The sequence below is a fragment of the Schistocerca nitens genome, chromosome 2, assembly GCF_023898315.1.
Source record: "Schistocerca nitens isolate TAMUIC-IGC-003100 chromosome 2, iqSchNite1.1, whole genome shotgun sequence".
In the NCBI taxonomy this organism is placed as follows: Eukaryota; Metazoa; Arthropoda; class Insecta; order Orthoptera; family Acrididae; genus Schistocerca; species Schistocerca nitens.
In genome coordinates, this window is record NC_064615.1 from 317,782,022 (window position 1) to 317,809,960 (window position 27,939).

Below are 27,939 nucleotides of genomic sequence, written 5' to 3' on the forward strand. Positions count from 1 at the left end.
ATATGTTCTATTTTAATTATCCAGGGTGGTCCATTGATCGTGACCGGGCCAAATATCTCACGAAATAAGCGTCAAACGAAAAAACTACAGAGAACGAAACTTGTGTAGCTTGAAGGGGGAAACCAGATGGCGCTATGGTTGGCCTGCTAGATGGCGCTGCTATAGATCAAACGGATATCGACTGCATTTTTTAAAATAGGAACCCCCATTTTTTATTACATATTCGTGTAGTATGTAAAGAAATATGAGTGTTTTAGTTGGACCACTTGTTTTGCTTTTTGATAGATGGCACTGTACTAGTGACAAATGTATAAGTACGTGGTATCACGTAACATTCCGCCAGTGCGGACGGTATTTGCTTCATGATACATTACCCATGTTAAAATGGACCATTTACCAATTGCGGAAAAGGTCAATATCTTGTTGATGTATGGCTATTGTGATCAAAATGACCACGGGCGTGTGCTATGTATGCTGCTCGGTATCCTGGATGACATCACCCAAGTGTCTAGACCGTTCGCTGGATAGTTACGTTATTTAAGGAAACATGAAGTGCTCAACCACATGTGAAATGTCAACCAGAACCTGCAACAAATGATGATGTCCAAGTAGGTGCTTTAGATGCTGTCACGGCTAATCCGCACATCAGTAGCAGACAAACTGCGTGAGAATCGGGAATCTCAAAAACGTCGGTGTTGAGAATGCTACATCAACATCGATTGCACCCGCACCATATTTCTATGCACCAGGAATTGCATGGCAACGACTTTGAATATCATGTACAGTTCTGCCACTGGGCACAATAGAAATTGTGAGACAATGACAGATTTTTTGCTCGTTTTCTATTTAGCGACGAAGTGTCATTCACCAACAGCGGTAACGTAAACCGGCATAATATGCACTATTGGGCAATGGAAAATCCACAATGGCTGTGATAAGTGGAACATCAGCGACCTTGGCGGGTTAATGTATGGCGTGGCATTATGGGAGGAAGGATAATTGGCCCCCATTTTATCGATGGCAATCTAAATGGTGCAACGATGCTGATTTCCTACGTAATGTTCTACCAATGTTACTACAAGAGGTGGTCTAACAAAAACATTCATATTGCTTTGCGTACTACATGAATACGTAATAAAAAATGGCTGTTCCAATTTAAAAAAACACAGTTGATATCTGTTTAACCTATGGCAGCACCATCTAGCGGGCCAACCATAGCGCCATCTGGTTTCCCCCTTCAAGCTAGACAAGTTTCGTTCTTTGTAGTTTTTTCGTTTGATGCTTATTTCGTGAGATATTTGGCCCGGTCACGATTAATGGACCACCCTGTATATACGTCAAGATCAAAATGAAAAAGCCGAAGCAACTGAAGAACTGTAGATAGCGACTCCCATCAGGTAGACTGGTCGCATCGTGTGAGCCTTTTTAGTTTACACCACTTCCGCGACTTGTGTGTCAATGAGGATGAAATGATTATGAAAACAACCCAACACCTAGTCCCCAAGTGCAGAAAATTGCCAACCCAGCGAGGAATCAAACCCAGGCCCCTCACATGGTTTCTGCTGTGCTGACCACTCATCTATGGTGTTGTTGATTTTTGAATTAAAATGTAATCATACCAATGATGTTGAAGAAAAGTGCAACTGCTGTGGATGTATTTCACTTTAACAGTGTCAGCTTTTCAGTCCAAAGAAAATAACACAAAACAGATTCATTAATAATTAATACCGCACTGCTTCATTGATGAAATACTTATTTATTTCAAAAATTTTTGCTGCATTAGTGAATTACAGTATAAAAGTATTTAAAGTAAAGAGATCTCTGGCACCTGTTACAGGTTAGAACCTGCACACTTTGATATAAGGAACAAAGCACTATCAGTTTTGGGTTCACCGACACTGTGAACGTGGCATTCTTACTCATTCTTAACTGCGTAGTATCAAAATAATGGCCCAAGTTTTCATGTGGGATTGATAGCTGGAACTGATATCTTGCAAGTGTTTTTTTTTTTTTTTTTTAAATATGAGGTCAAGTTGGTGATTTTTCCTTGTCGGTAAAACTGTTGACTGGGTGAAAAATGGGTAAAAATTTGCCAAAGGCACAAAGTAGGTGAGAAATTCCCTTCCTAAAAATATTCTTTTGATACTGTGGATGCAAATTTCTTCACAACAGGTTCAGGCAATTATTTTATAAGCTGAGAGAGGGGATAGTTCCATCATCTGGGATCAAAATATTTACTGTGTCTCAGTCTCCCACACTTCCACACTGTGGAATGGGCAGTGTAGGTGCTGGGGGAGACTACTTGCAATAAGAAAGCCAGACTGCACCTATGTGGTGACCCAGCCAGACACTAGGTCTGAACTTTACTATGTGCAAGGTAACAAAGATAAATTTCTAGGCTGCTATTATCTAGGCATAATTGTATCCCACAAGTGATGACACTGACAAATGTGCTGGAAATCCACAAGACTGAGAGCCAACAATCCCCGGAACATAAATATTAAGTCTGCCACCATTGGACGTAAATTTGGAGCCCCTAGTGGCACAGCTATGTCAGCAACAGTAACAAGATCAGCAGCTGCTGTACCAGCAGCAGGAATTACTTTAGGATTGAGAGACTCCACCAGGAGGTCACCACTTTAGAAAAGAAATACCAAGTTTGGCAGCAGATACTTCCAGAACACCACCATTGTAAAATTTCTACAAGCTGCAAACTCTGTTGCATGCAAGTCAGCAACAGTTAAGTGTACTACATTTAAAACCTATCGCATTAGCGATGGACCTCATGAGTTGGCCTCTGCCTGCTGTTAGTGATAAGGAAACTGCAGCTGTGTTGTTTTTTATACCCGGGAATAGAAGTGCATTGTGTGACACAGGAATATCAGCAGTGTAGGAAAAGATAGATTGCTACTTACCATGAAGAAGACATGTTAAGTTGCAGCCAGGCACACTTAAAAATTGCTTACACAAAGCTTTTGTCCAGTTCCAGGCCAGGCAGTGGTCTGAATTGCTCTGGAGTTGGCGGTCATGTGTGCTGGAGGTGTGCTTGCTTGTGTGTATAAATGGGGTGTGGTTTCTCTGTTTCTCTTTTTCTGATGAAGACTGTGGCCAGAAAGTTTGTGAAAGTTACAGTGACATATGCCCATGTGGCAGTGTTACGTGTGCGGTCACCATCAGAGCCCGCCAAGGACACAGTCCATTTAAGGCTAGCCGAAGTTACAACACGATTGGCCATGAGTGTGGTACTGTTCTCTGCATAAATTTCTCCTCTGGTTGGTCCTCTGTGTATTTCACAATGGCTGATGGTTTTATGGAGGACATTTTACGTTTGTTGGTCGAATAGCAAGAATCATTCACCATGGCATTGTACCACCAATTGCAGGTCCTGAACAATCAGACTCAGGTACTTCAATCATTGGCTTCTGTTATGTCCAGTCGGCATGCTCCTCAGTCTCTGTCACCTGCTGTTTTGCCCTCCACGGTCCCCATGGTTTATCTGCCTACCTTTTCTATATACAATGAGACCGTTGAGGAATGGGACCCATATGAGAAATGTCTGACAACACTTTCAAGCTTTTTGTATTACTGACACAAATTTATGTCGTGCCTTGTTTCTTTCATGGATATTGCCAAGAATATATCCAGTCCTATGTCAGTTTGTCCCTCTGCAAGATCTGTCTTCTTTAATGTTTGACTAAAAATGTGAACTTCTTTCAAAATACTACTGCAAGCACACCTCTGTTGTTCTATCCCAGGTTGAGTTTTACCACTGTAGGAAGCAATCATATCAATCCTCTCGAGCAGCAGTAGCCGAACTCCATTGGTTAAGTCTTCATTGTCATTTTATGTCTGATGTGCATAAAGAGCCGTATGATGATCAGATGGTTAGAGATGCTAGCATCGATTTAGCTCTGGATTGTGAGGTGCGGGAGCATGCCCTCCAGTGTGAAAATCCATACCTCTGAGGTTTTAGCTAATGCACAGTTGCTTGAGATGTTGAGCTGCAGGTAACCAAATTAAGTCATGGTGTGAGTTAGTGACAATCCAACCCTCTGCTCCACACCAGGCTTCAGCTAGTTCGCATGGGAAAGACATGGTTGCAGTAATCCACACATGATTGCAGCATCAAGGAGGTCAGTCTTGCTCCCAGCATAGCTGCACCAACATAGTAAGCAGGCTAGTAAACAGCAACATCTGCATTCCCCACTCCCATCCTGCCCTTATTGTTTCATTTACCATGAACGCTCAGACTGCCCAAAACACTGGGCCACCTGTCATAATTGCAACAAAAAAGGTCTCATTGCTTCTGTTTTTAATGCAAAAATTCAGTGCAACAGTCCTGATAAGGATATGGATGTAAACATTGTATCAGCTATTTCTGTTGCGCCAAACAAGCTTGTCATTGATGTTACAATTTTTCGTAAAGTTCTGCATGTGCAAGTGGATACAGGAGCTGCAGTAACCTCATCAAACTCCCAAACTTGTATAGACTTATTCTCCCCTCCATTTCTCCCTGCGTCATGAAAGGTAGTAAATTGTAATAAACAGAGTATTTCCATCGTCGGCCACCCGATAGCTGACTAGTCAGCACGGCAGTCTGTCATGCCAAGGGACCCGGGTTTGATTCCCGGCTGGGTTGGAGATTTTCTCCAGTCAGGGACTGGGTGTCGTGTTGTCCTCATTATCATTTCATCATCAGTGGAAGGCAACGGGAAACCACCACTGGAATCACTTCCCTAGATGCTCATGCGGTGGACCTCTCTGACGAGGCTTCCCCCATAACAAGACCTGCCGTAAGGCAGAAGACAAAGTTTTAGTTTTCTATCCTTGGCCATTTCTCTGCCCAGTGACCTACAGGTCAGTAGTCTGTTCACTTGACATTTCTTGTTGTAGATAACACACTTACTGAGAATATTTTTGGATTTGAGTTTTCCTCTTTGTTCTCTTCTGCATTGGGGTGTGCCAACAATTTTCAAGTGCTCATTGCCATCTACCATGAAACCTTCTGCTTGCCCTCCTTTTTTTCCAGGCCCATCCAGTTCCAGTGTCATTCGGGGAACAAGTCAAAGATTAATGAGATCAATTCACAGAATCAGGCATTTTTCAGCTTATTGGATCAAGTGAATGATCTAGCTGGGCATCTGCAGTGATTTTAAAGTTCCTGCGAGTGCAAAATCTGTAGTGGATATGTACCCGATACTGCGCCAGATGAACTCTTTGCAAAGTTATCAGGTGGTCAGTATTCTCAAAAATTGGCTCGTTGGTTGCCAATTTACAATTCCCTTTAGATACGGAGTCAAAACATATGTTAGTTGTCAATACCCCTACTTGCAGTTGCCATTTTGAGTCACCAGCACTTCAGCTATTTTTCAACATTTTTTGGAACAACTTACAGTGTGTGTGCCAAGTTGTGCAAACTATCTGGATGTCATTGTAGTTTCTGATGTGTCTTGCTTATTCCTCAAAAGTGCTTACTCCTGCACAAACTAGATACTCACAGATAGAAAAGGAAGCTTTCGCCATTATACACTGAAGCGCCAAAGAAACTGGTATAGGCTTGCGTATTCAAATACAGAGGCACGTAAACAGGCAGAATATGGCACTGCAGTCGGCAATGCCCATATAAGACAATAAATGTCTGGCACTGTTGCAGAAGCAGTAATCGATCTAACAGTGGCAGGTTATAAAGATTTAAGTGCGTTTGAACATGATGTTATAGTCGGCGCACAAGTGATGGGACACAGTATTTCTGAGTAGTGATGAAGTGGGGATTTTCCCATACGACCATTTCACAAGTGTACGACGAATATCAGGAATTCAGTGAAACATCAAATCTCCAACATCGCTACATGCAGAAAAAGATCCTGCAAGTATGGGACCAGCAACAACTGAGGAAAATCGTTCAACATGACAGACGTGCAACCCTTCTGCAAATTGCTGTAGATTTCAGTGCTGGACCATCAGTGCACCATTCAACGAAACACCATTGGTATGAGCTTTCGGAGCCGAAGGCCCACTTGTGTACCCTTGATGACTGCATGACTGCATGCCTCGCCTGGGCCCGTCAACATCGATATTGGACTGTTGATGACTGGAAACATGTTACCTGGTCAGATGAGTCTTGTTTCAAATTGTATCATGCAGATGGACATGTATGGATATGGAGACAACCTCATTAATCTGTGGACCCTGCATGTCAGCAGGGGACTGTTCAAGCTGGTGGAGGCTCTGTAATAGTGTGGTGCATGTGCAGTTGGAGGGGTATGGGACCCCTTATACATCTAGATGTGTCTTTGACAGGTGACATGTACGTAAGCGTCCTGTCTGATCACCTGCATCCGTTCAAGTCCACTGTGCATTCCAACAGACGTGGGCAATTCCAGCAGGACAATGCAACACCCCACATGTCCAGAATGCTACAGAGTGGCTCCAGGAACACTTCTGCTGGCTGCCAAACTCCCCAGACATGAACATTATTGAGCATATCTGGGATGCCTTGTAACATGCTGTTCAGAAGAGATCTCCAATCCCTCGTACTCTTACAGATTTATGGACAGCCCTGCAGGATTCATGGTGTCAGTTCCCTCCAGCACTACTTCAGACATTAGTTGAATCCATGCAATTTTGTGTGCTTGTGGGGGCCCTACATGATATTAGGCAGGTGTACCAGTTTCTTTGGCTCTTCAGTGTATGTGCTATGAAGAAATTCCATGTTTTACTCTAGGGTACCAAATACCACTTGATCACTGATCACAAACCATTGGCTTCCTTATTCAGTTCTTCTGCATCCTGCTATATAAAGTGGCACATCACATTCAATGCTGGACTCTTTTTCCTTTCAAGTTACAGCTACGAGATTCATTTTTGGCTTACAAATCAACATGCAAATACTGATGCTTTGTCCTGCCTGCTGGTCGGTCCAGACCCAGGATATGATCCGGAGGAACTGTTGTGTTTCCACATTGATGTCACTGCACAGTGGATGGTTGATGGTTTTCCTGTAACTAGTACATGTATTGTGAAGGCTGTGGCGTCGGATCACGTTTTGCAGACGGTCGTAACATTTATACAAGATGGTTGGCTGGATTCACCAGCTTGTTGTGCATTAGACCCAGTCCATAATTATTACTACTTTCAACAATGATTCTCTGTTGTGGATGGTGTTCTGCTTTTAGACATGGATTATAAGTCCCCTCAGGTACTGATCCTCCCGGTGCTTCGTTCACAGGTTCTCCATTTATAACATACAGATCATTAGGGTGTACCATGAAGGTGTTGGCCCATCAACATGTGTTTTGGTCCGGCTTCTTGGATGGTGAATGTCACCCAACTGATTGCCTCATGTTCAGTGTGTGACACACGAAGCTGCTCCCCGGGCGTTGTCATCTCCTTGGCCAGTGCCGTCGAATGCATGGGGCCGTATACATGTGGATTTTGCTGGCCTCTTTCTTGACGCTTATTGGCTGTTGGTCATTGATGCATATTGTTGTTTTCCATATGTTCTTCATTGTTTCCACATCCACAACTGCCACTGTCACAGCCTTGTCCAGAAGGCTTGCCCACGGCGTTAGTGTCTGAAAGCAGTCCACAAATTTCATCGCAAGAGTTTGTGGCACTTCGCAATTCCACTTGTATCTGTCACTTCCGTGCCCCGCCATTCCATCCACAACTTAACAGTGAGGCAGAACACCTAGTGTGAATGTTCAAAACTCAGATGAAAAAGTATGTTGCCTCCTCTTTGTCCGACATTGTATTAGATTGATTTCTCTCCTTGTACTGTTTCGAGCCTGGTGGAGCTATGCCATGGGCACCTGACGAGGACACTGCTACACCTCCTGCATCCTCCAACTGGAAATCAACCTGTGCAACCACTGCGCCTCATTCGCCCAGGTGTGGCTGTCTGGGCACACAGTTCCAGACGTTGCCCTAAATGCCTTCCAACTGTCATCACCAGATGCTGAGGGAGGCATCTCTGTGACATCTACACTGAGGATGGCCTCTGCTCAAGGCACCATGATCAGCTTCGCCTTCGTGTGGACTGATGGCACACAGTCACCTCCGAGCCTGTCCACATTGGGCATCGTATCACCTGCTGCTGCTCCACTCCCACATGGAAGAGGGCATCCGTCCTCAGTGGCTGAATCAACAGTTCCTCTATTGCTTCCAGTACCATCATCAGGGATTCTGTCAGCCATTCCTAAGCAACCACTGATCCCAGTATCATCAGCAACGCGAGCACCGTCACCAGAGCCGATGCCCAAGGTCGACATGGAAACAGCTCCAGTGTCGCTGCGGTGTTGCCCTATGGTTTGACACAGGAAAGGGGGGACACAGAATGTGTCAGCATCCGAAGCATTTCAGGCCGTGCACTCGCTATGCAGCAGCCATCTTAGCCAGAGCCCAGCAGATGAGGAGGACAGCATGGATGTCTCAAGAATCTGTGACTCCCTAAGGGAGGAGGAATGCATGCGCTTACTTTCAAAAGGCCATGCATGCGGCAGTCTATGTTGTCTGTAGAAGGCACCTCAGACTTGTGCATGTGAGATGCCAGAGTCCACCGTGGTCCCCAGTCTATTTAAGGCTAACCAAGCAATGCTCGGTCTCAGTTCTATATATGTATTGCTAAAGCTCTTTGTGTACATAATTGGTTTTCTGCTGAATGTTACGTAAATATTGTGTTCAAATTGTTAAAGCTTCCGTGGAGTAAAGTTGTGTTCAGTCTACTGTTCCTCTTTTACACATAATTGCAACGTAAGTGTCTTTTAATTGTGCCTCTCTGCAACTTAACGTCTCTTCTTTACATTAAGTAGCACTCTATCCTTTCCTACATTGTTGAGAGGAAAGTTGGCCAGGTATACTTCAGAAGCAGGTCACAGGGATGCATACCACTGTACTCCTGGTCAGGGAAATGCGAATGGTAGCCTTTGTGGCCTGTGGGTGAACCTGCCAGCAACAGGAGCTCAATTAACAACTGTGGTACCTAGTGGTGACAGATAAAACCACCAAACTGCAGTTTTTAGCAAACTCAGTCTCCGATGTATTTGTATTCCCTCAAGCTCAGAGGCAAGAGAGACCACTTGACAGCTGTGATCTTCTTGCAGCAAATGGTTCCACCACTACAACCTGTGCTGGGCAACATTAAATCTAAACCTAGGCTTGTGGAGAGATTTCAGGTGGCACTTTATCATCACAGGCATCACCCACTCCACTATAGGCCTGTATTTTTGGTCATTCTATGACCTCATATTTGACATGTGGCGTAATTGCATCTTGGGTGAACAGCTTCAGTACTGACAGCCGGTCAGCAAATTCAGTGCAGTGATTCAGCTCTGCATTTCTTCTCAGGACCATCTCATCTCTCGCACCTCTTAATGGAATTTTCGTCAAATGTGTATCCCCGTTACACCCCTCAACAGTGCACCACATATGGACTACAGCCAACCCTCCTGCCTTCTCTCACACGCAGTATCTTGCGGTCCCGACATACTCCACATTGCCAAGGTGGAATTGCACACATTGGTTGAGGCAGGCACTGCACCACTGTCGGAAAGCATATGTACTTCACTGCTGTATTTGGTGACAAACTAGCCTGCCTGTGATTGTGTGGTGATTTTAGAGTACTGAATGCTCGGACAGTTACTGTCCATTACCTGTTGTGACACATTGAAGATTTAATGTGTCATCCTTCCAGTCATATGTATTTTCCATGCTGGACTCCGTCAAGGCTTGACAACCAAATTACAGTGGCCCCAAGAATATACATAAAATGGTTATATAGCACTGTTTGCAGTTCCCCTGTGTATCCTGTGATCTGCTCAGTGCTGTTCAGGCTTTCCGAAGATTTATTGAAAAGGTGTTAAAGGAACCAAGACTTCAGTTTCACCTACATTGTTGATGTGCTAGTTGCATCACCTTCCCCAGAACAACACAAACTTCATATTAGAGTATTTTTTGCCACTCTGCCAAGTGCATTATTAGTACTGTGGAAGTGAGCTTCATGGGAATCGAGACAACTGCTGCTGGCACATGCCCATCTCAGGAACAGCTTGTCACCCTGGGAGAGTATCCAGTCCCATCTATCGTGTGATAATTCCATCAATACCTCAGCATGATAAATTTCTGTTGGCACTTTGTCTCAAGCTGCTGAAGTTTGTGCCACTAGAAGCAGTATTAATTGGTCCAATAGTGCACAGTTCTACACCGTTCAAGCGAAATTATCTACATGAGGCCTTTGTTTCCATGTTCTACTAACTTCTCTCTCAAGAGGTCAAGTGCAATTCTTTAACACGCAAGTAAGCAGATGTTGCTTGAGGCTGGCTAACAACTAGTTTCTTAAGAACATATTACATATGAGAAAAAAGGACATTATCACCACTGAAGCCATTGAAACACGTCAGTATATTGTGCAACAAAAATGTATGATCTGCAGTTCATGTGAGCTCCCACTTGTACTACAAATGCCAAGTTTTATCACGATAGACAAAAAGTCTGTAAAATAATCTGTGACCAAACTGACACTAAGTGGAAAAAAAAACTGTTCTGGATCACCAAAATAATTTTATCAGCACATGCAAAAATGCTAATGAGGACAAGGGCTTACCATATGAGTGTCATTGTGATGTAATTTTTTTAATTGGGTGTAAATCACTAATTGATTTTTTTTTTTATGTTGGATCTTGTCATTTCAGTTGATTAAATGTCTATTGAGTTCTCCTCATCCACTGTTGAGATTTGTGACTGTTTCATGATTGTTGACACTAGCCTCATAAAACTATTCCTCTGATAGCTGTTGATATTTCGGTATGTGACAGTTCTAACACTGGGTAGTAGCATTGTAAACCTCAGCTGGAAGCTTGTTCATATTTCACAATTTGGTGCACAGTTCTGAGAAGACAAGGTGGTCACTTAGATGGAGTGCTTATCCCACTTCCTCCACTTCCCTGCCCCATCCCCACCCTGGAATTATTAAAACTGAGCCAGTGTTCTGCTCGTAATATACTAACAAGTTTTAATATGTTACAAACAGAAAAAGTTGCTGGGTCATAGGGATGATCAGATCTGTGCTGTACACATGTATTTGAGCAATGACTGTGTTCGTTTGAATACTAACAAATGTAGTTACTACTGAAAAACTAATGTTTGGTTTAAAAAACTTTTTGTGGCTTTCCAACAATTGTATTAATCATTACTACATTTTGATTTACAGTTTGCAATTGAGAAACTATGGTTGGATGTGAAAGATCTGTTAAGTCAAGACATTCCGAAAGAACATCGCCATGCAACGTTTTATTTCATACGAAGTCTTGTCCAGGGACAGTATGATAAGTTGGGAATGATGCGCGTTCATTTCTTCAGAATTGTTAAGGAGCATAACATACCTGAAGATACCGTTGTGAGGTAATTTTTTGCTGTGTTTTTATTTGGGCTGTTGAATTTAGTGTAAGATCCAAGAATAGTTTCATGCTTTTACTTTCTTTTATGAACATGAGAGGCTGCTAGATATGTTTGAGACTTAGTGCTTAATTCTGTGCTCAGCATTTATTTTTAACTGTAGTTTGGAATACCTTGTTTCATAGTGATGCTTGAGGTAAACTGTTCACACACAATGCAAATTGTTAAGCTCATACCTGGGGGTTATCTGCCCCTATATCTGTAAATAGAATATGGTAATTCGATATGTAATTTGTAGTTGTCAGTGGGCACATATGTATTTGTCTCTGTATTACTCTCATAATTTCACACAAGATTTTGTGAAAAAAATACATTTGTCTTTTCAAAATCAGTTTTCATTTCTCACATTCAGAAATTTTCACCAATTAGACAATCACTGAAATACTCTCCCCTCCCTCTCCCCCTCTCCTCCACCCTCCACCCTCCCCCTCTCTCCCCCTCTCCCCCTCCCTAACTCTCTCCCCCTCCCCCCTCCCCCGTCTCCCCCTCCCCCGCCTCCCCCCGTTTCCCCCCTCCCCCCTCCCCCGCTCTCCCCCCCGCTCTCCCCCCGCTCTCCCCCCGCCAATTAGACAGTCACTGAAATACTCTCCCCTCCCTCTCCCCCTCTCCTCCACCCTCCCCCTCTCTCCCCCTCTCCCCCTCCCTAACCCTCCCTAACTCTCCCCCCTCCCCCGTCTCCCCCCTCCCCCGTCTCCCCCCTCCCCCGTCTCCCCCCTCCCCCGTCTCCCCCCTCCCCCGTCTCCCCCTCCCCCGTCTCCCCCCTCCCCCGTCTCCCCCCTCCCCCGTCTCCCCCCTCCCCCGTCTCCCCCCTCCCCCGTCTCCCCCCTCCCCCGTCTCCCGCCTCCCCCGTCTCCCGCCTCCCCCGTCTCCCGCCTCCCCCGTCTCCCGCCTCCCCCGTCTCCCGCCTCCCCCGTCTCCCGCCTCCCCCGTCTCCCGCCTCCCCCGTCTCCCGCCTCCCCCGTCTCCCCCCTCCCCCGTCTCCCCCCTCCCCCGTCTCCCCCCTCCCCCGTCTCCCCCCTCCCCCGTCTCCCCCCTCCCCCGTCTCCCCCTCCCCCGTCTCCCCCCTCCCCCCTCCCCCGTCTCCCCCTCCCCCGTCTCCCCCCTCCCCCGTCTCCCCCTCCCCCGTCTCCCCCCTCCCCCGTCTCCCCCCTCCCCCGTCTCCCCCCTCCCCCGTCTCCCCCCTCCCCCGTCTCCCCCCTCCCCCGTCTCCCCCCTCCCCCGTCTCCCCCCTCCCCCGTCTCCCCCCTCCCCCGTCTCCCCCCTCCCCCGTCTCCCCCCTCCCCCGTCTCCCCCCTCCCCCTCCCCCGTCTCCCCCCTCCCCCTCCCCCGTCTCCCCCCTCCCCCTCCCCCGTCTCCCCCCTCCCCCTCCCCCGTCTCCCCCCTCCCCCTCCCCCGTCTCCCCCCTCCCCCTCCCCCGTCTCCCCCCTCCCCCTCCCCCGTATCCCCCCTCCCCCTCCCCCGTATCCCCCCTCCCCCTCCCCCGTATCCCCCCTCCCCCTCCCCCGTATCCCCCCTCCCCCTCCCCCGTATCCCCCCCTCCCCCTCCCCCGTATCCCCCCCTCCCCCTCCCCCATATCCCCCCCTCCCCCTCCCCCGTATCCCCCCCTCCCCCTCCCCCGTATCCCCCCCTCCCCCTCCCCCGTCTCACCCCTCCCCCTCCCCCGTCTCACCCCTCCCCCTCCCCCGTCTCACCCCTCCCCCTCCCCCGTCTCCCCCCTCCCCCTCCTCCCCCTCCCCCGCCACCCCCCTCCCCCGTCTCCCCCCTCCCCCTCCCCCGTCTCCCCCCTCCCCCTCCTCCGCCCTCCCCCGCCACCCCCCTCCCACCGTCTCCCCCCTCCCCCGTCACCCCTCCCCCTCCCCCCTCCCCTGCTCCCCCTCTCCCCTCCCCCCCGCTTTCCCCTCCCCCCCGCTCTCCCCCCCTCTCTCCCTTTGTTATTAAACCACAGTGGGCTACTGTTTTTATGGAGGTCATACGTATCTGTGTGGTGGACAATCTTATTAACAGGGATGCAGGTTTTCAGCTAGACAGTGCCTGCAATTCTGACATGGCTGTTAATTTAATAACACGGCAGAAGCAAGAACCTCTGATTCATGATCAGATGGAGCGCACTGTAGATATTTAAATCAGCTTTTAATGGAAGGAGCATTTGGCAGCTCAGTCATTGCCCCTTGTGCACGTGCAGAAGGCCTATCTTCAACTTCCAGTCGAGTGCACTCTGAGTGCTGCTGTCATCCAACTGTGAGTGCCTCCCCATGCATGTGTATTTCCTGCTTATTATCATCAGTTGCACCTTGCAGAAATGACAACAGCAACTGCCACTATATGAACAGTTGTATCGATGCAGTAATATAGAACTTGCACAATATTATCTTGTGGCAAACCTGAGAAGTGTTTTTGTATTTGTCAGAACAAGTTCACAAGTGCACTGTTGTCTGAAGCTGTATTTTATACCTATGTATCACCTACATTTCATCTGAAAGTGAGTGGTTTGTTTGCTTTTTCCATCCTGAAATTTCCATGATCATAATGTATGTTATAACTAACTGATAAATAAGTTCGTAGGCTTCCATGGCGAGTGTCAGTTAGAATACTCATTTGGGTGTTAGGACACATCATTATAAAACGCAAAAACAATTATACCACCAACATTTGATCTTTGCAGTAGTCCTCTTCAGGACTGAAAAGATAGTTGAAATGTTGGTAGTCTAGTTGTTTTAGTGTTTTATAATGATGTGGCCTAACAAGTAAAATGACTTTATTCTAATTGCTATATGTTGGATACATCTGTAGTATTTCTTAACCTCTGTCTGCATCACATATTCTGCAGAAGGAAAGAACTGGAAGGGAAACTGTAATAATGGAGTCTTTTGTCTCTAATCCTCATGTATTATCATTTTTGAGAGAGCAGGTCAAGTGTCATGTTCTGACATAGACTAGAGAGAGTTTCAGTTCAGTCTGCAATATTGGAGTTGTCAGAAACAAATGCAGAAAGACAAATTTGCAGTGACTGAAGGTGATAGCTTGGATCAGTGCAGATGCTGTCACAGGCATCTATTTAAGTTGGGTATTGATCAAGATGCTTGTAAGAGACCCAAGGAACTCTGTGAACTGAGTAGTATTTACTTGTTGCATTCAGACTAAGCTACTCTGAAAGCCATTTCTAGGCTCAAGTAAAAGCAAATGGTTCAGCTGTTGGTACAACAGAAGTCATTGTCTGAATTCAGAAGTCATCATCTGAATTCAAGGAGTGAGAACTAACAGAAGATAGCAATTATCAGTCACTAGGAGAATATTAAAATGCAAGCATTTGAGAGCAGCACTCCAAATGAGAAAACACTTAAGTTGGAGCTTATCTGAGATTGCCATAGAGTTTACAGAATTGGCGTTCAAACCTTTGTAGCTTTGAATATACAAATCTTGGGTTTTTAAAGGGTTCTAGCAGCACAGTGCTTCTCCGTTTGTGCAGTTGGCCCACTTCACAGGCATCAGTCAATCTTGCAGGTGACTTTGCATCTGTCTGTGGTTTGAGCCAACCACATTCAGGTCCTTCGCTTTCTCCTACTCAGTAGGCAGGGTGTTCCTGGCCTTTACAGTAACAAACTCCTTTTTTGGCAGCAATAGCATTCAGGTGAAAGCTAGATATCACTGCCCTTCCTTCTATGGCTAGTAATAACAGTGCTTTAATCACTGTGCCCTGCCCTGTGGGTGCAGATTTCCACCTTGTGAGTGGGGATTGCTATCTCAGTAGTTTTCTCCATTTTATGTCTCTCACAAACCTGTGCCAGTCTGTTGACTTTGTGATTCTCAAGAATAACCAAAGTTGCTATAGATACAAGAAAATGCCTGCTTCTGACAACAGTCTAAAGTGGCACCTTACAACAGCATCTAGACAATGTATGCAGTTACCTGTTAGCTCCGCTGAAATTTCTACTTTGGGACAGCTGCACAGTGTCAGCAGTTCACAAACTGCAAACTGTTTTCCTTGCGTAACCTAAATGCTATCATCTGCACCAGTGACCTCACTTGGAGTGCTCTTGCTTGCTTCCGACAGCCTCTGTCTTGGTCAAAAAGTCATCAGTACATGACAGAAGGAAGTAAGCTCAAACTTTGCTTATCAGTGGATATGTAAAAGATCATAGCAGAAAAAACTATCTTTAACAACTTGGAGCATAATAAGATTAAATATAATAAATCTAATAATTTGTGTGGAACAGTTTTTCAGTTCCTTATTTCAGTGTTTTTTATTTTTTTGGTGTATTGTAAAGTTTTGTATTTGCTGTCTACAAAAAAATAAGAGAACTGAATTTCATTTTTCCTTATTTAATTTCTTGACAAGATACTGTGTAGAGTACATAATTTTGTAACCAGTTCTTGGGATATTCTAATAAAGAGAGGTGAATGTTCTTTTGCATTAGCATACAGTGTGGGTGTGCCAAGAATTAAAGAGATTCATAGAGAGAAAAGGAAAGGCATTGTTGCATGCATCTATAACAGGTTTGTATGGGCTGATATGGTAAATACTTCAATGGAGAGGTACATAGTGGCTGAAAAATGAATAGTTCTGAATACAAAGATCCAACCATCACCAGAAAAATGATACAGATGTTTGAAAAACAATTGATGAAATGTCAGGAGAAATATTACCGACAGCGAATTTTGTGTCTCTTGTGATCTGCTTCTTTTCTGGTTATTTTGGTTTCAAACCTATTGTTTCCTAAAATATTATGAATTTTCTCATTTATTTTGTTTTAGATTTGAATTGCTGCAGTCTCTCACAGATAATGGGAAAGATATTTTATATTTTGAAGAAGAAATACCACGTTTTATGCTGGAGTGGATGTCTGTTTTCACAAGTATTGGGAAGACACATGAATTTCTTTCAATTATGATAAACATAATAAAGTACAATTCAGCATATGTGGATGAGCCAATAGTAATAGGATTGGTTCAGTGAGTAGTATTTATTCTAAAACATGAGATTTTAAAAAGTTGTGTAACAAATCCTTGAATATATAATGACATTATATTTGTGTTCATTTGCAGAACCACAATACATGAGTAATCAGAAAACTGAAATGTTGTGCAACGTTGGAGGAAGTTTCATTATTTATAATTTGAATTTAACAGTTTCTAAAATTCTGATGGTATTTTATAAAGTAGACTCTTTCTTTCTGATTCTGCTTTACAAAACAAGTTGGAAGCAGCAAAGGTTTTACATATGATTGTACTGTTTATTGTCTACATTCCTAATCTGCTCAAGGCTACACTCGAAACAAATACTTCCGGAAAAGACTTCCTACCACCTACTTTCATATTCAGTGTTAACATTATTTTTCAGAAAGGCATTACTTGCGATTGCCACTACGCATTTTATGTACTTTCTGTGTCTGCCACTGTTTGTTATTGTGCTACCCAAATTATAAAACTCCTCTACTAGTTTTAGTGTCTCATTTCTTGATTTCATTACTTCAGCATCGGCTTATTTAACTTTACTGTACTCTATGAAAATGTTTTTATTTTGGTGTCCACTTTACAATCTTTCTTCAAGCACCAACTTACTTCAGTAATTGGATTTACATTTTTCTTGATGTCTGAGGCTATTACACCTGGAAAAAGGAGAAAACATTTTCTCTCTTCACCATTTAACTTTAATGTGATGATGGCAGTCACATAAAATTATTAGTGTCTAAACTGCAAGCACTTCAAGATGAAAAGAGAATATGTGAAGGTAGAGGAGGTTGCATAATGAAGGATGTCTCCTTGTTATGGTATTTTTGCCATTGTGGGAACTGTCCTTATTTATTTGACATAAGATCAGGAAAGATACTTTGCAGAAAGCTCAAGATTAATTTCTATCTGTTTATTTTTACACCCTGCTCTGTGTACCCTTTGTTAATGGTGTAATTTATATCATAGCACAAATTTAGTAATGCCATGTCACTAAAGGAACTAAGCAGTGATTACACCGAACCAATAAAAAGTTTGAAGTGGCTCCTTTATTGATAATGCACATTATGATTTTTGCGTTTTTTGGGTTTTAACAAGGGCCATGTCCTAAGTCATAAATGTGCTAAAAATGTAGCAGTGGGAATGCCAAGACCATTACAGAAAGCAGTAGAGAATTCCGTTAGAATATATAAATGGTTTCTAATTTTTTTTTAAATTCCTTTTTTATTGAAGAAGAAATGAAAGAGTAGATTTTATGGAACATGTTGTGAACAAATTCACTTTTGACATAAATATGTAAAATCGAATATGATGTTGATGTTGCAATTATAATGAGTTCCTTATCTGCTGCAGTTCCAAGGATGATAAAGTAGAATCAATGAATAACTCACATAAGTAAAATAATTATTAAATTGTGGGGAGTGAGTGATGTACAAGTAATACAAGACATTCCATTTGCTGATTTTTGTGTTTTAAAGTAGATCTCTATGCTCAAAAGTCTGTTAACCAACAGAAGCTTGTGTTCAGATTTAGGAGTAGCTGTTTAGTTACCAGAGATCTCTTTGACTTTTCTACAGATTGATCTATACTGAAGATGTAGTTTTGATTCGTGTGTAAAGATATTATACTGTGAGATCCAACAAAAGTAATCTTATCTTCAAAACACATACTATATCAGGTATTTTCCTACGAATGTATTTATGGCGCATTTTATTTAGCAGTATTGGTAGCTCAGGAAGGGGGAAGTATTCACGTTACTTCAAGATTTGCTTACAGAATAAATTAGAGAATGCAGTGTTTATTCTGTGAAGCAATGTATGCTGCATGTTCTCAGTGATTTGACTGTTACTCAGTGTGAACAAGTTGCTGTGTTTACTCTTATGCTGGTTTTTGTAATATATTCACTTTGAAAGTTTTTATTTGCTTAAGCATCAAATACTTCCTCTCACATTGTCTGTACTTTTGGTCTCCTCCTCCTCCTCCTCCTCCTCCTCCTCTAACCCCCGTTGATTATTTGCATATTCTGTGAATAATAATTGTGACATCATGCTATGTTACAGAACTAGTCAGTTTTACTAGTATAGTACATTTTATCAGCAAAAAGTGTGCAAAGTAGCTGATCGTTTACATGATTTCCTAAAATTTTTCCCATTCATACAGTGAATTATATGAGCAGTGTTCAGTCCCTCTCCGCACATCACTACAAATTCAGAAAGTCTACTCTGGGGCTGGAGCAGTTGACAAGATACTCAGCATACTTGTTACCCTGTAGTGCAACACAGTAAAAATAACCCTGTCAATGAGGATAATACAATGGTATTCCATAAAAGCCTGTTGAAATAAAGGTCAGTAAATAACATGAAGTATTTGCTGACTTGTATGGACAGTTTTGTAGAAAACGCCAATTAAGATTGGTCAGTAAATTGTTCATGAAAACATATTTTCTTGGCATGCAATATTACAAAAAGACACTTGGGTTTAAAGTAGATATATTAAAATGTTTATAAGCTCCTGTTTTCACTTAGTGAGTAAACAAAATTTCAATTGCGTGTAATCGATTTGATGAATCTTAAAAGTTTGAAAATAGACCAAATATGTAATGTGGACAGAAATTAATGTGGTAATCATTATGCCACCTTATAAAGTCACCAGATTATAGAGGTCTTCAGAGAGATGGGCATGATAGTGTGAAAAAAATTAACATAGCAGTTCTGTGAAATGGCTTTTAAGTGGCCAATAATTGAGTGATATAGCTATTGAAGCAGTGTTGACTGCAGTGTTTCATAATGGGTCCTTTTGGTGACTTATATGTACTATGACATGACTTTCATATGAGGAAACTGCAGAGAGAATGGAGAATATTAAAGTCCTAGTTCAAGGGTGACTGTAGAATTACAGAGAAATTGAAAATAAAACAACCTGCAAGAACAATCATGTTGCATGTCTTAATTCTGCTAACTAATATTTTGTAACAAAATATTTTCAACATTATTGTGATGACGTGGTGGTATGTGAACAAACGCCATGTGATGGAACATGACTGCATGCCCATTGACCACGCTGATGCTTAATTGCTGTGCGGTGTCAGTAATCTCTAAAATGCTTTGTAAGCACGTACACAAGTTTAATTCCATTGTGTGCATATATGTGCAAGCAAATGAACTATGAGACAGAATTGCTAGACAGTACTGATATTCAGCGGGTGAAATTTGTGGTGCTGTTGATAGACACACAAGGGAAAGTGACACAATACCTAGCTTCTGGAATTGATGGTTCCTTCCTCAGGGTAGTTAGAGGTATAAGTTTGGGAAGATTAAAAAGGACAAACACATGGTGATACGACCCAGCTATTGTGAGGATGAGGGGAATCTGTGGTTCCCCTCATATTTGCAGCAGATGGGTGCTTGTCATCCTGTCTTTGAGTGACCTGCCTGCCCTTTTTAACCGTCCGCAACCTACTATTCCCTGAGAGAAATGGCAGACATGTTATTATGTTAGCCGTATTAGCTGATGGTGGTAATCGCCAGGACCATCAGCCGTATACCAAACTACGTCCACAACGTATCTTTCCAGTGACTTGCAGGAACTGGGTCATTCGAAGCACAGGTCTCGCACAGATTGCACTCTGGATATGGAGGAGCAGGTCTTGTGATGTGTAGATGGTATTGAAACAAGTATACAAAGAATTGGAGTTGCTGTAGGTATCAGTCGTACTCTTGCGTAGTGAATTCAGGTCGAGCAGTTGCTTTATCCCTATTATATATGTCACGTGCAATCTTTTCATCCAGCAGGCCACCTTTCCCAATTACAGTTCTGCCAACAGTTCACAGCCTGCATTTATATACAGATGAGGCAAGATTCACAAGAGAAGGCATAGTAAATTACCACAATACGCACATATGGCCAGATGCAAATCCTCGAACAAATGTGGTGAGGCATGATGGTGATCGCTTCAGTATCAAAGTATGAGTATGAACTGTCAGTGGCAGACTCATAGGGCCATACACCTTATCAAACAGATTAACAGGCGCTATGTATCACTGTTTCTGCACGATGAATTACCTGTAGTATTGGAGAATAAAACCTCTGCAGAAAAATGACTGGTTTGTTACCCGATGGTGTACTGATTGTGGGACAGTACCTCACCACATTATTTCATGGGTGATGGACTGGTCAAGGTGGTGTGGTAGCACGGTCTCTCCATTCATCAGACTTGATTCCATAGGATTTATAGCTATGGGGACATTTATAGGCACTGATGTATCCCCAGCCTATCAACAGTTTGTAGACGTTACATCAACGTGTGACCAATACATGTGATATAATCTGAATAGAGGCAGGTGTATCTGAAAGAGTGCATGGTTCACTGTGAAAAAGTGCTGAAGGATGTGTCAGGATGTATGGTAACCACAAGCGGCACTGCTTATAGCGTTCACTTCTAGGTGACAAGCAGATGGGAATGAGGGAAAAGATTGGTACATATCTCAACAGATATTGCTTTCTGGACATATCATTATAGGAACTTTTCTTCCAGTTTGACCAGTACCACATCCTGTAGAATTATTTGATACATTGATAACAGTCAATTGATATACATTCTTGTCTGGTTAATCATAACTTTTCACCCTATTGCAGTTAAATATTGAGAGTAACTTCTTCAGAAATGACAGTTTGGCTATGTTCTGTGCTCTGGAGACCATTGCCTAAGCAGTAGTTCAAAATGAATTGTAGTCAATAGCATAACAAAGCTAGTCAAGCTGAGAACATCATTATTGAAATTCCAGAATTTTATTCTTGTATATTATATATTGTCATGCTGAGGAATAACTCTTAAATAATTGTTTTATTGTAATTTTCTCCAGTTTGGGTCAGTTTACTCAAACTTATGTAGTAATTACTATGTCTGCTCTGTAGACAGACATTATCCACTCCTTTTATATTTTAATTTTCCTTCCACTGAATGACTAAATGATAAAGGAGTAGATAATTAAAAATAATTCAGAACATTCAAGCTGTCATCACATCTATGGTATTTATGTTACTAAGTACTAATTTTTGTTTGTTTGTATGTGACAGGAATGTTTGTTACCTTTGCTGTTGGAGCCTTGCAAAGCAGGAAGTTCTTACGTGTCTGGCTCTTTTAGACTCTATTGTCTGCTATAGTAACTTTCCTCCAGGCTCTCTCCGAATTTTTATTGGTGCTTTGTGCCACACTGTTAACATGGAAGACTACTGCCCTACTAGTTGGAAGGTAGTGCAACTTAGTGATACTCTGTAAACAAAAATCTAAAATTGTAACATTTTGAGTGATGATTTGTGATGAAGTAAATACTCACTAATTCTGTAAAAACTGTAGTGTGTGTAGTACAAACATTTTGTCATTGTTGCCACAATTCTTGCTCTGTCTGGTGGTATTGGCTGTTTAATACGTCAATGCTAATAATGAAACTTCATGGCAGATTGACTATGTGCTGGACTGAGACTCTTAACGGAAGACCTCAGGTCCCGAGTTTGAGTCTTCGCCCGGCACACAGTTTTAATCCACTAGGAAGATTCACATCGGTGCACACTCTGCTGCAGAGTGAATTTCTCATTCTGGATGTTAATAATTTTCAGTAGTTTATGTTTTTAATTTGCACTTATTTGGTTATTTATACAAGGTGTTTCAGAAGGAATGGTAAATATTTCAGAAAATGACTTACAAGAACAATTTAGAACTAAAAGTTCAAGGAACACGCCTACAGTTTTCATTTGATGTTAGGGTATAGAGGCATAACGTAGGTGCTTGTGGTTTCTCTATGAATGTGTTTCAGATGGCAGTATTTTCTGCTCTGAGAATTGACTCAAATGGTATTGTAGGTTTGAGCTGACTATTTTCAGTAATAAAAGTGTACAAGACGTGTCACTCATTTCATAAATGCTCAGAGTTCTCTGAAGCTTCATATAAAATTAATCATGTTAGAATTTTTAAATTAGTTTTATTGCTTTAACTTTTTTATTGACGTTGTGACATTCACCTGTTTTATTTCTTCATTGATGGTCCTCTGTGTCGATGTACCGCCCCAATAATACACAGTTATATGGCCAGTGCACTATTGTTTAACTTTTGATAAGCCTCATTAATGGTTTGCAGGCAAACATCAACATAATGCTGCAATTGTTTACTGTTGAACATCTTCGAGCAGTAAAAACCTAACCACACATTTCAGTCTTTCAAATAAATTGAACAGACACTGTCATTGCTTTAACACATGGCCTATTGGTGTAACACTTATTTCATGGGTAAGTTAATGCATTGTTCTAACCATCACAGGTTTTTTGTCTGAAACTTGGCTTTGGACTGACTGTCTTGAGCCCAAAAATTGGGCCTTTATATATCATCACAATAATAGGCACTGAAACTACACAGTGTTCAATATTTAATTTACAGAAATTACTATTAAAACCTAACTCATTAACCCTAGGACTCACTCTGCTAAAATTTCCCTAGTACTCCATCTGGGGTCATACATGACCCCAATAAATATATGACTGTGTACTAATCATTCAGAGAACAATGTACTGTCGTTTAATACTGTTTGTTTACATTTTATTTATTATTTAGACACATTTCACAGCTTTTTTAACAGGTATGTACATAGTAGAATTAAATTACATATGGCAGAGTAATTACATATCAGAAGTTACAATATTACTCTAAGTCATCATTTGTTTCACTCATAAATGTTTCACAATGGCTTCAAATTTACAGAAAATGTGATGAACAACTCAACAGGTAACATAATTCTAACCGGAATCCGTACCATAGTCATCTGCACATATTTTGCAAGTAGTAAATATTTCAGAATGTTCCTTGCAAACAAATTTGTTACACTTTTTGCATGTTGAACTGTATTTTTTGTCCTTTGATCGGGGGCAAATGGAGCATCTGCCTCGCTTTCTCTTCTGATTGTCGGGTATTACGTCTGGATGTCCATTGTCTAACAGATCATCAAATCCACACCGTTTGATACTGCTAATAATATCCTTGTTCCTTGCTTGTGGTAAACTCAAACGACGTTCCACTTGGGGCTTTGCCATTTCTTTGGCCAACTTCATTAGAAAAAGACGTCTCTCTGTTTTTTCAACAGCAACACAGAAGTGTCTGTAGGCATTGAGTGCAGCTAGATAGACAAGATCATAAAATACTGCTAATGGCCAACGTTTTGTACCCTTTTTCACAGAATAGTAAGAGCTCATTTGATCTAGCGTATCAACACCTGATTTTGTTGAGTTGTAATACAACACTACTTCTGGTTTTCGTTTCAAGTTGTTTTCTTTGGGCACTTCAAATGATTGATGTTGTGTTGACAGGAGTAGCACAGCCTTATTTCTTTTTGGAACATACGAAACTATTAGGGTTTTACCACTGTGTGCAAATCTGGTAGTGCATTCTTCCCTAGTTTTCGAAGGCAAAAACTCTTTTGGGACTTCTTTTCTTGTAGAACGTAGAGTACCTACAAGTGTCAACTTCATTTTCAACAATTCTTGGCCAAGGTCACAGCTCGTGAAAAAATTGTCAGTGGTAATATTCCTACCACTGCCATCCAGATGACGCACTAAATCTAAGACCACTCTCTTGCCTTGATTCACTTCTCTCACATCACCACTCCTTCCAGTGTACATTTGAAGATTTGTCAGATAACCATGTTCACAGTCTACTGCGCACCATATCTTGATGCCATACTTTCCTGGCTTTGAAGGAATGTAGACCTTGAAACTGCACCGACCTCTGTATACGCAAAGATGTTCATCAACAGTAATGTTGCTGGAAGGTATAAATGATGTTTGACATTGCACGGCAAACAAATCAAATATTTCCTGTACAGCTTCAGTCTTATTTCCAGTCCTCTCTTTCCTTTCAAGTCTTGTGGTGCGGTCGTCAAAACGAAGTGAACGCAGAATGTCCTGATATCGCCTCCTCGACATAGTAGCACGGAATAGAGGAGTGCCATATTCAGAGTCCCAAAATTCGTCAATAGGTTTCCCCCGGCTCTTCTGTACGCCATACAGAATCAGCAAGCCTAAAAATGAAAGAAGCTCGCATGTGTCTGTATCACGCCAGTCAACTAATTTTCCAGACACTTTCAATTCATTTCCTCGTTGATTTGTGAACTGAACTATTATATCCAGCAATTCATTAGTAATAAACTGCCTGAAACAGTCAACAGCTGAGTTAACACTAACTGTACTAGGAATACCTGCTGAAAATCGTTGTATGTTGCGGATTGGAAATCTACAAATTGATGGTTCTTTTGTACTCCATGCAATATCCCGACCCCTGCTTACCAGTACTGCACTTTCATCTTCTCCACTGTCATCATTTTCAGCAAGAATATCATTTTCTTCTAATTCATTTAAACAAATTTCATCACTTTGGTCTACCTGTGTCTCTCACTACCTTCTGAATCACTACTGCTACGAAATAAGTCTTCCATAGCTTGTTCTACACTATAGCCAGAAGATATTAACTAGGAATAGTCAAAATAAATTGGAAAATCAATTACATACATAAAACTAATGACGAACTATAAGATGGACAGACTAGGGGTACTGGAAAGAAGGATTATTAGAAAAATAATGGGTGCGATAAAAACTGCAGATGATTGGAAAATAAGAAGTAATGACAAGATCTACAACAATTTAGATAGAAAAAATCTGAAGTAATGGCCAAATGAAGAGTAACCTTTTTCGGACACCTCTACTGAATGGATCGGAATAGACTAACAAAACAAATACTACCATATTTCTGGAAGAAGAAATCGATAATAGCATGGATTACAGAAGTAAGGAAAGATCTACAAAGAGACAACATCAAAGAATCAGAAATAGCAGGAAACTATTTTAAAAATAAAATACTAAATTTGGAAGGCTTTCAAAGCAGAAGAAATAAAAAAGCGGGGACAACATGGACAGAAGAAAAGAAGAAACTTCATGGGAAGAAAATGAGAATATAGTGGAAAAATAGGAAACACCAATGGAAGAAGAGGGACTGAAGCTGTTAACGTGATTCTAGTTGGTCAATATGATTGTAAAAAGAAAGAGAGAGAGAGAGAGAGAGAGAGAGAGATATTCTTTATAACTGAGGGCCAAACTTTCTGTTTATGAAAATGCAGATTATACTCATGCATGTTAATGATAATTAGTCGAAAATGAAAAATGATTTTTAGGGAGGCAGATTGCAAAACGAGAGGGGAAGTAAAAATATCCCAGCCTGCTTTGTCACAATGTCTTCTTGAAGGATCATTGGGGCAGTTTACATTAGAGTCTTCACATAGTAAACAGTTTAAAAACTATGCTTGTGTTCAAAAGACAGTTGCCAACACTATATGTTTTGCAGTACTTGCCTCACTAGAGAAATGACTTACATCTACATCTACTCTGTGATGTGATTATGAAGTTGCCACTTTGCCATACAGTGTGTGTGTGTGTGTGTGTGTGTGTGTGTGTGTGTGTGTGTGTGTGTGTGTGTGAGAGAGAGAGAGAGAGAGAGAGAGAGAGAGAGAGAGAGACTGATGTGATAGCTGAAGCTTCAAATACAGTTGAAGCTTCAAATATAGTAGCCTTCAACATGGATATATCAGGGACAAAAACACTATGCATCTTTCTTGGCGCAATAACTGCTCCATTAAATTTGAGTCTTGCAGCCACATAAATTCCACTCCTTATAATATTTTGGCCAAATACCATTCAGTCTTCAGAGTGAACCAAATGAATGGCTCACTTTGTAGGTGGGTCAACTGTATACAGCTGAAATACATGGTCCTGTCACATTAATGTGTCTGTGTTTGATGTCAGCATGCAATGGCCACTTACAGGTGGCAGATGACAGCACAAACATTGGAGGGTATATAAATTGTGTCAGGGGGCACAGAAGACATTTCAGTTGTTGTCGTAATGCAGAAATGGAGTGATTTATGCAACGTCTGAAACGGCATTATCGTAGGCTTTCAAACCAAGAGTGGAAGCATTTCTGAAACAGTTAAGTGTGTAAATTGTTTGTGTGCTGCCATGGTTAAAGTATACCGTACATGGAAAAATGGCACTATTCAAAACTGGCAACGAGGCAGTTGTGGTGCGCTACGGATAATAGGTGACAGGACAGAGTGATTGCTGCGGAGATGTGTACAGATGAATAATCGTGGAACTGTTGAGCAACCGGCTGCCTTTGTCACACTGAGGAACCTCAGTCCCCTCTTCATTGGATGATTTTGGGAAACCAGAGAAGCATAAATCAGGACAGAAAGGTCAGAACTGGAGTCAGACTTCTTTTGAGAACTTGAATTTTTTATAGCTATGTTCAATCACTTGGTGTTGCTTATTGATGATGATCCATTTCTTTAGGGGACGGAGTTTTATGTCTCTGTAGTAGTATAATGTATTCTTAGTAAGGATATTTTTATATAAAAATTTTATTTGTAATGAACATTGTTAGATATAGTCTCTGTGAAGCATGTTATTAATAATTATAATATCTGGGCTCCAGCACAGTGATACAAATAAGATTTTTGAAACAGTATTACACAAGTAGGAAATGTCATTAGATATGTCTGCATAATATATTTATTCAATTTGATAAATTTTTTCATTGTTATCTAGCATTAAGTTCATAATTGTAGTTCTGTTTGGAATTATGGAGATAAGTTGTAATAATTTTGAGTTCTGCCCTCCTTGTTGTAGATAATGCGCAACTTGCTGGGAACTCATTTGGGTCATTCAGCACTTTTCACTATGTGTCGGCTCCTGCAAGATCCTGAGTCACTGCAAGACATTTACTTACTACGAGGAGCAATATTTTTCATCTACATGTCCCTGTGGGGAAAGAGCAAGGTGCTAACTCTGAAATATGAGCCTACAGCTGTTTTGCCATCCCTCCTGCAGGTCTGTGTGTTATTAACTACATTTTTTTTAGTGATAAATGTTTGACTGAAAAGGAATGCTAGTTGTTCTTGCAGCTAATCGAAGAACAACGTAAGAGTGGCTGACTGACAAACTAACGATGGTTTCCTAGCTTTCAGAATTTTCTGAAACTTTCTTTAACAATTATATTAGCCCCAGAAAAGTAAATAATAAAGATGAAATTGACTGCTGAAGGGAAAACTGACAAAGAGCACTCCATGCTGAAATTAACATTGTGGCTACTTTGGGCTTCTACCTGGGCCAGCCTTTCTTGAGCAGCCTGCCGTGCCTAGTACTATATATGCTTCTGTAGTTCTTTCTGCAATATCACTTTGTTAAGAACTGTCCCCAATGAGACAAAAGTAATTGTAGCTGAAAAGAATTAATTTCTTACTTGAGCCTTTTTTGCAAGTTAATGCTTTTTACAAATACACAGAGATCTAAAGGTGGCTTTTCCTAGAGTAATTTCTGATGCAGTTTTGGTAACTCATTTTGAAATTTACATGTTTTAAATATATGTCAGTAGTTCAGTGTTCCTTCTTAGCTACACGTCCATAATACCTACTGCTCTCCATGTTTTCTTTGCTCTACTAAATAAAGAA

At 41.8% G+C, this 27,939-nt stretch overlaps 1 protein-coding gene across 2 annotated transcripts in view; it reads left to right on the forward strand.

The window, feature by feature from the left end:
- The window catches only part of LOC126236094 (tuberin), a 315,500-nt gene that overhangs the window by 35,421 nt on the left and 252,140 nt on the right, over positions 1-27,939 (forward strand). For both annotated transcript variants that reach the window (XM_049945162.1, XM_049945163.1), the window contains exons 3-6: positions 11,207-11,397; positions 16,205-16,402; positions 21,476-21,650; positions 27,119-27,319. In XM_049945162.1, coding sequence (XP_049801119.1) covers positions 11,207-11,397; positions 16,205-16,402; positions 21,476-21,650; positions 27,119-27,319 — 765 coding nt within the window. The remainder of the gene's footprint in view (positions 1-11,206; positions 11,398-16,204; positions 16,403-21,475; positions 21,651-27,118; positions 27,320-27,939) is intronic.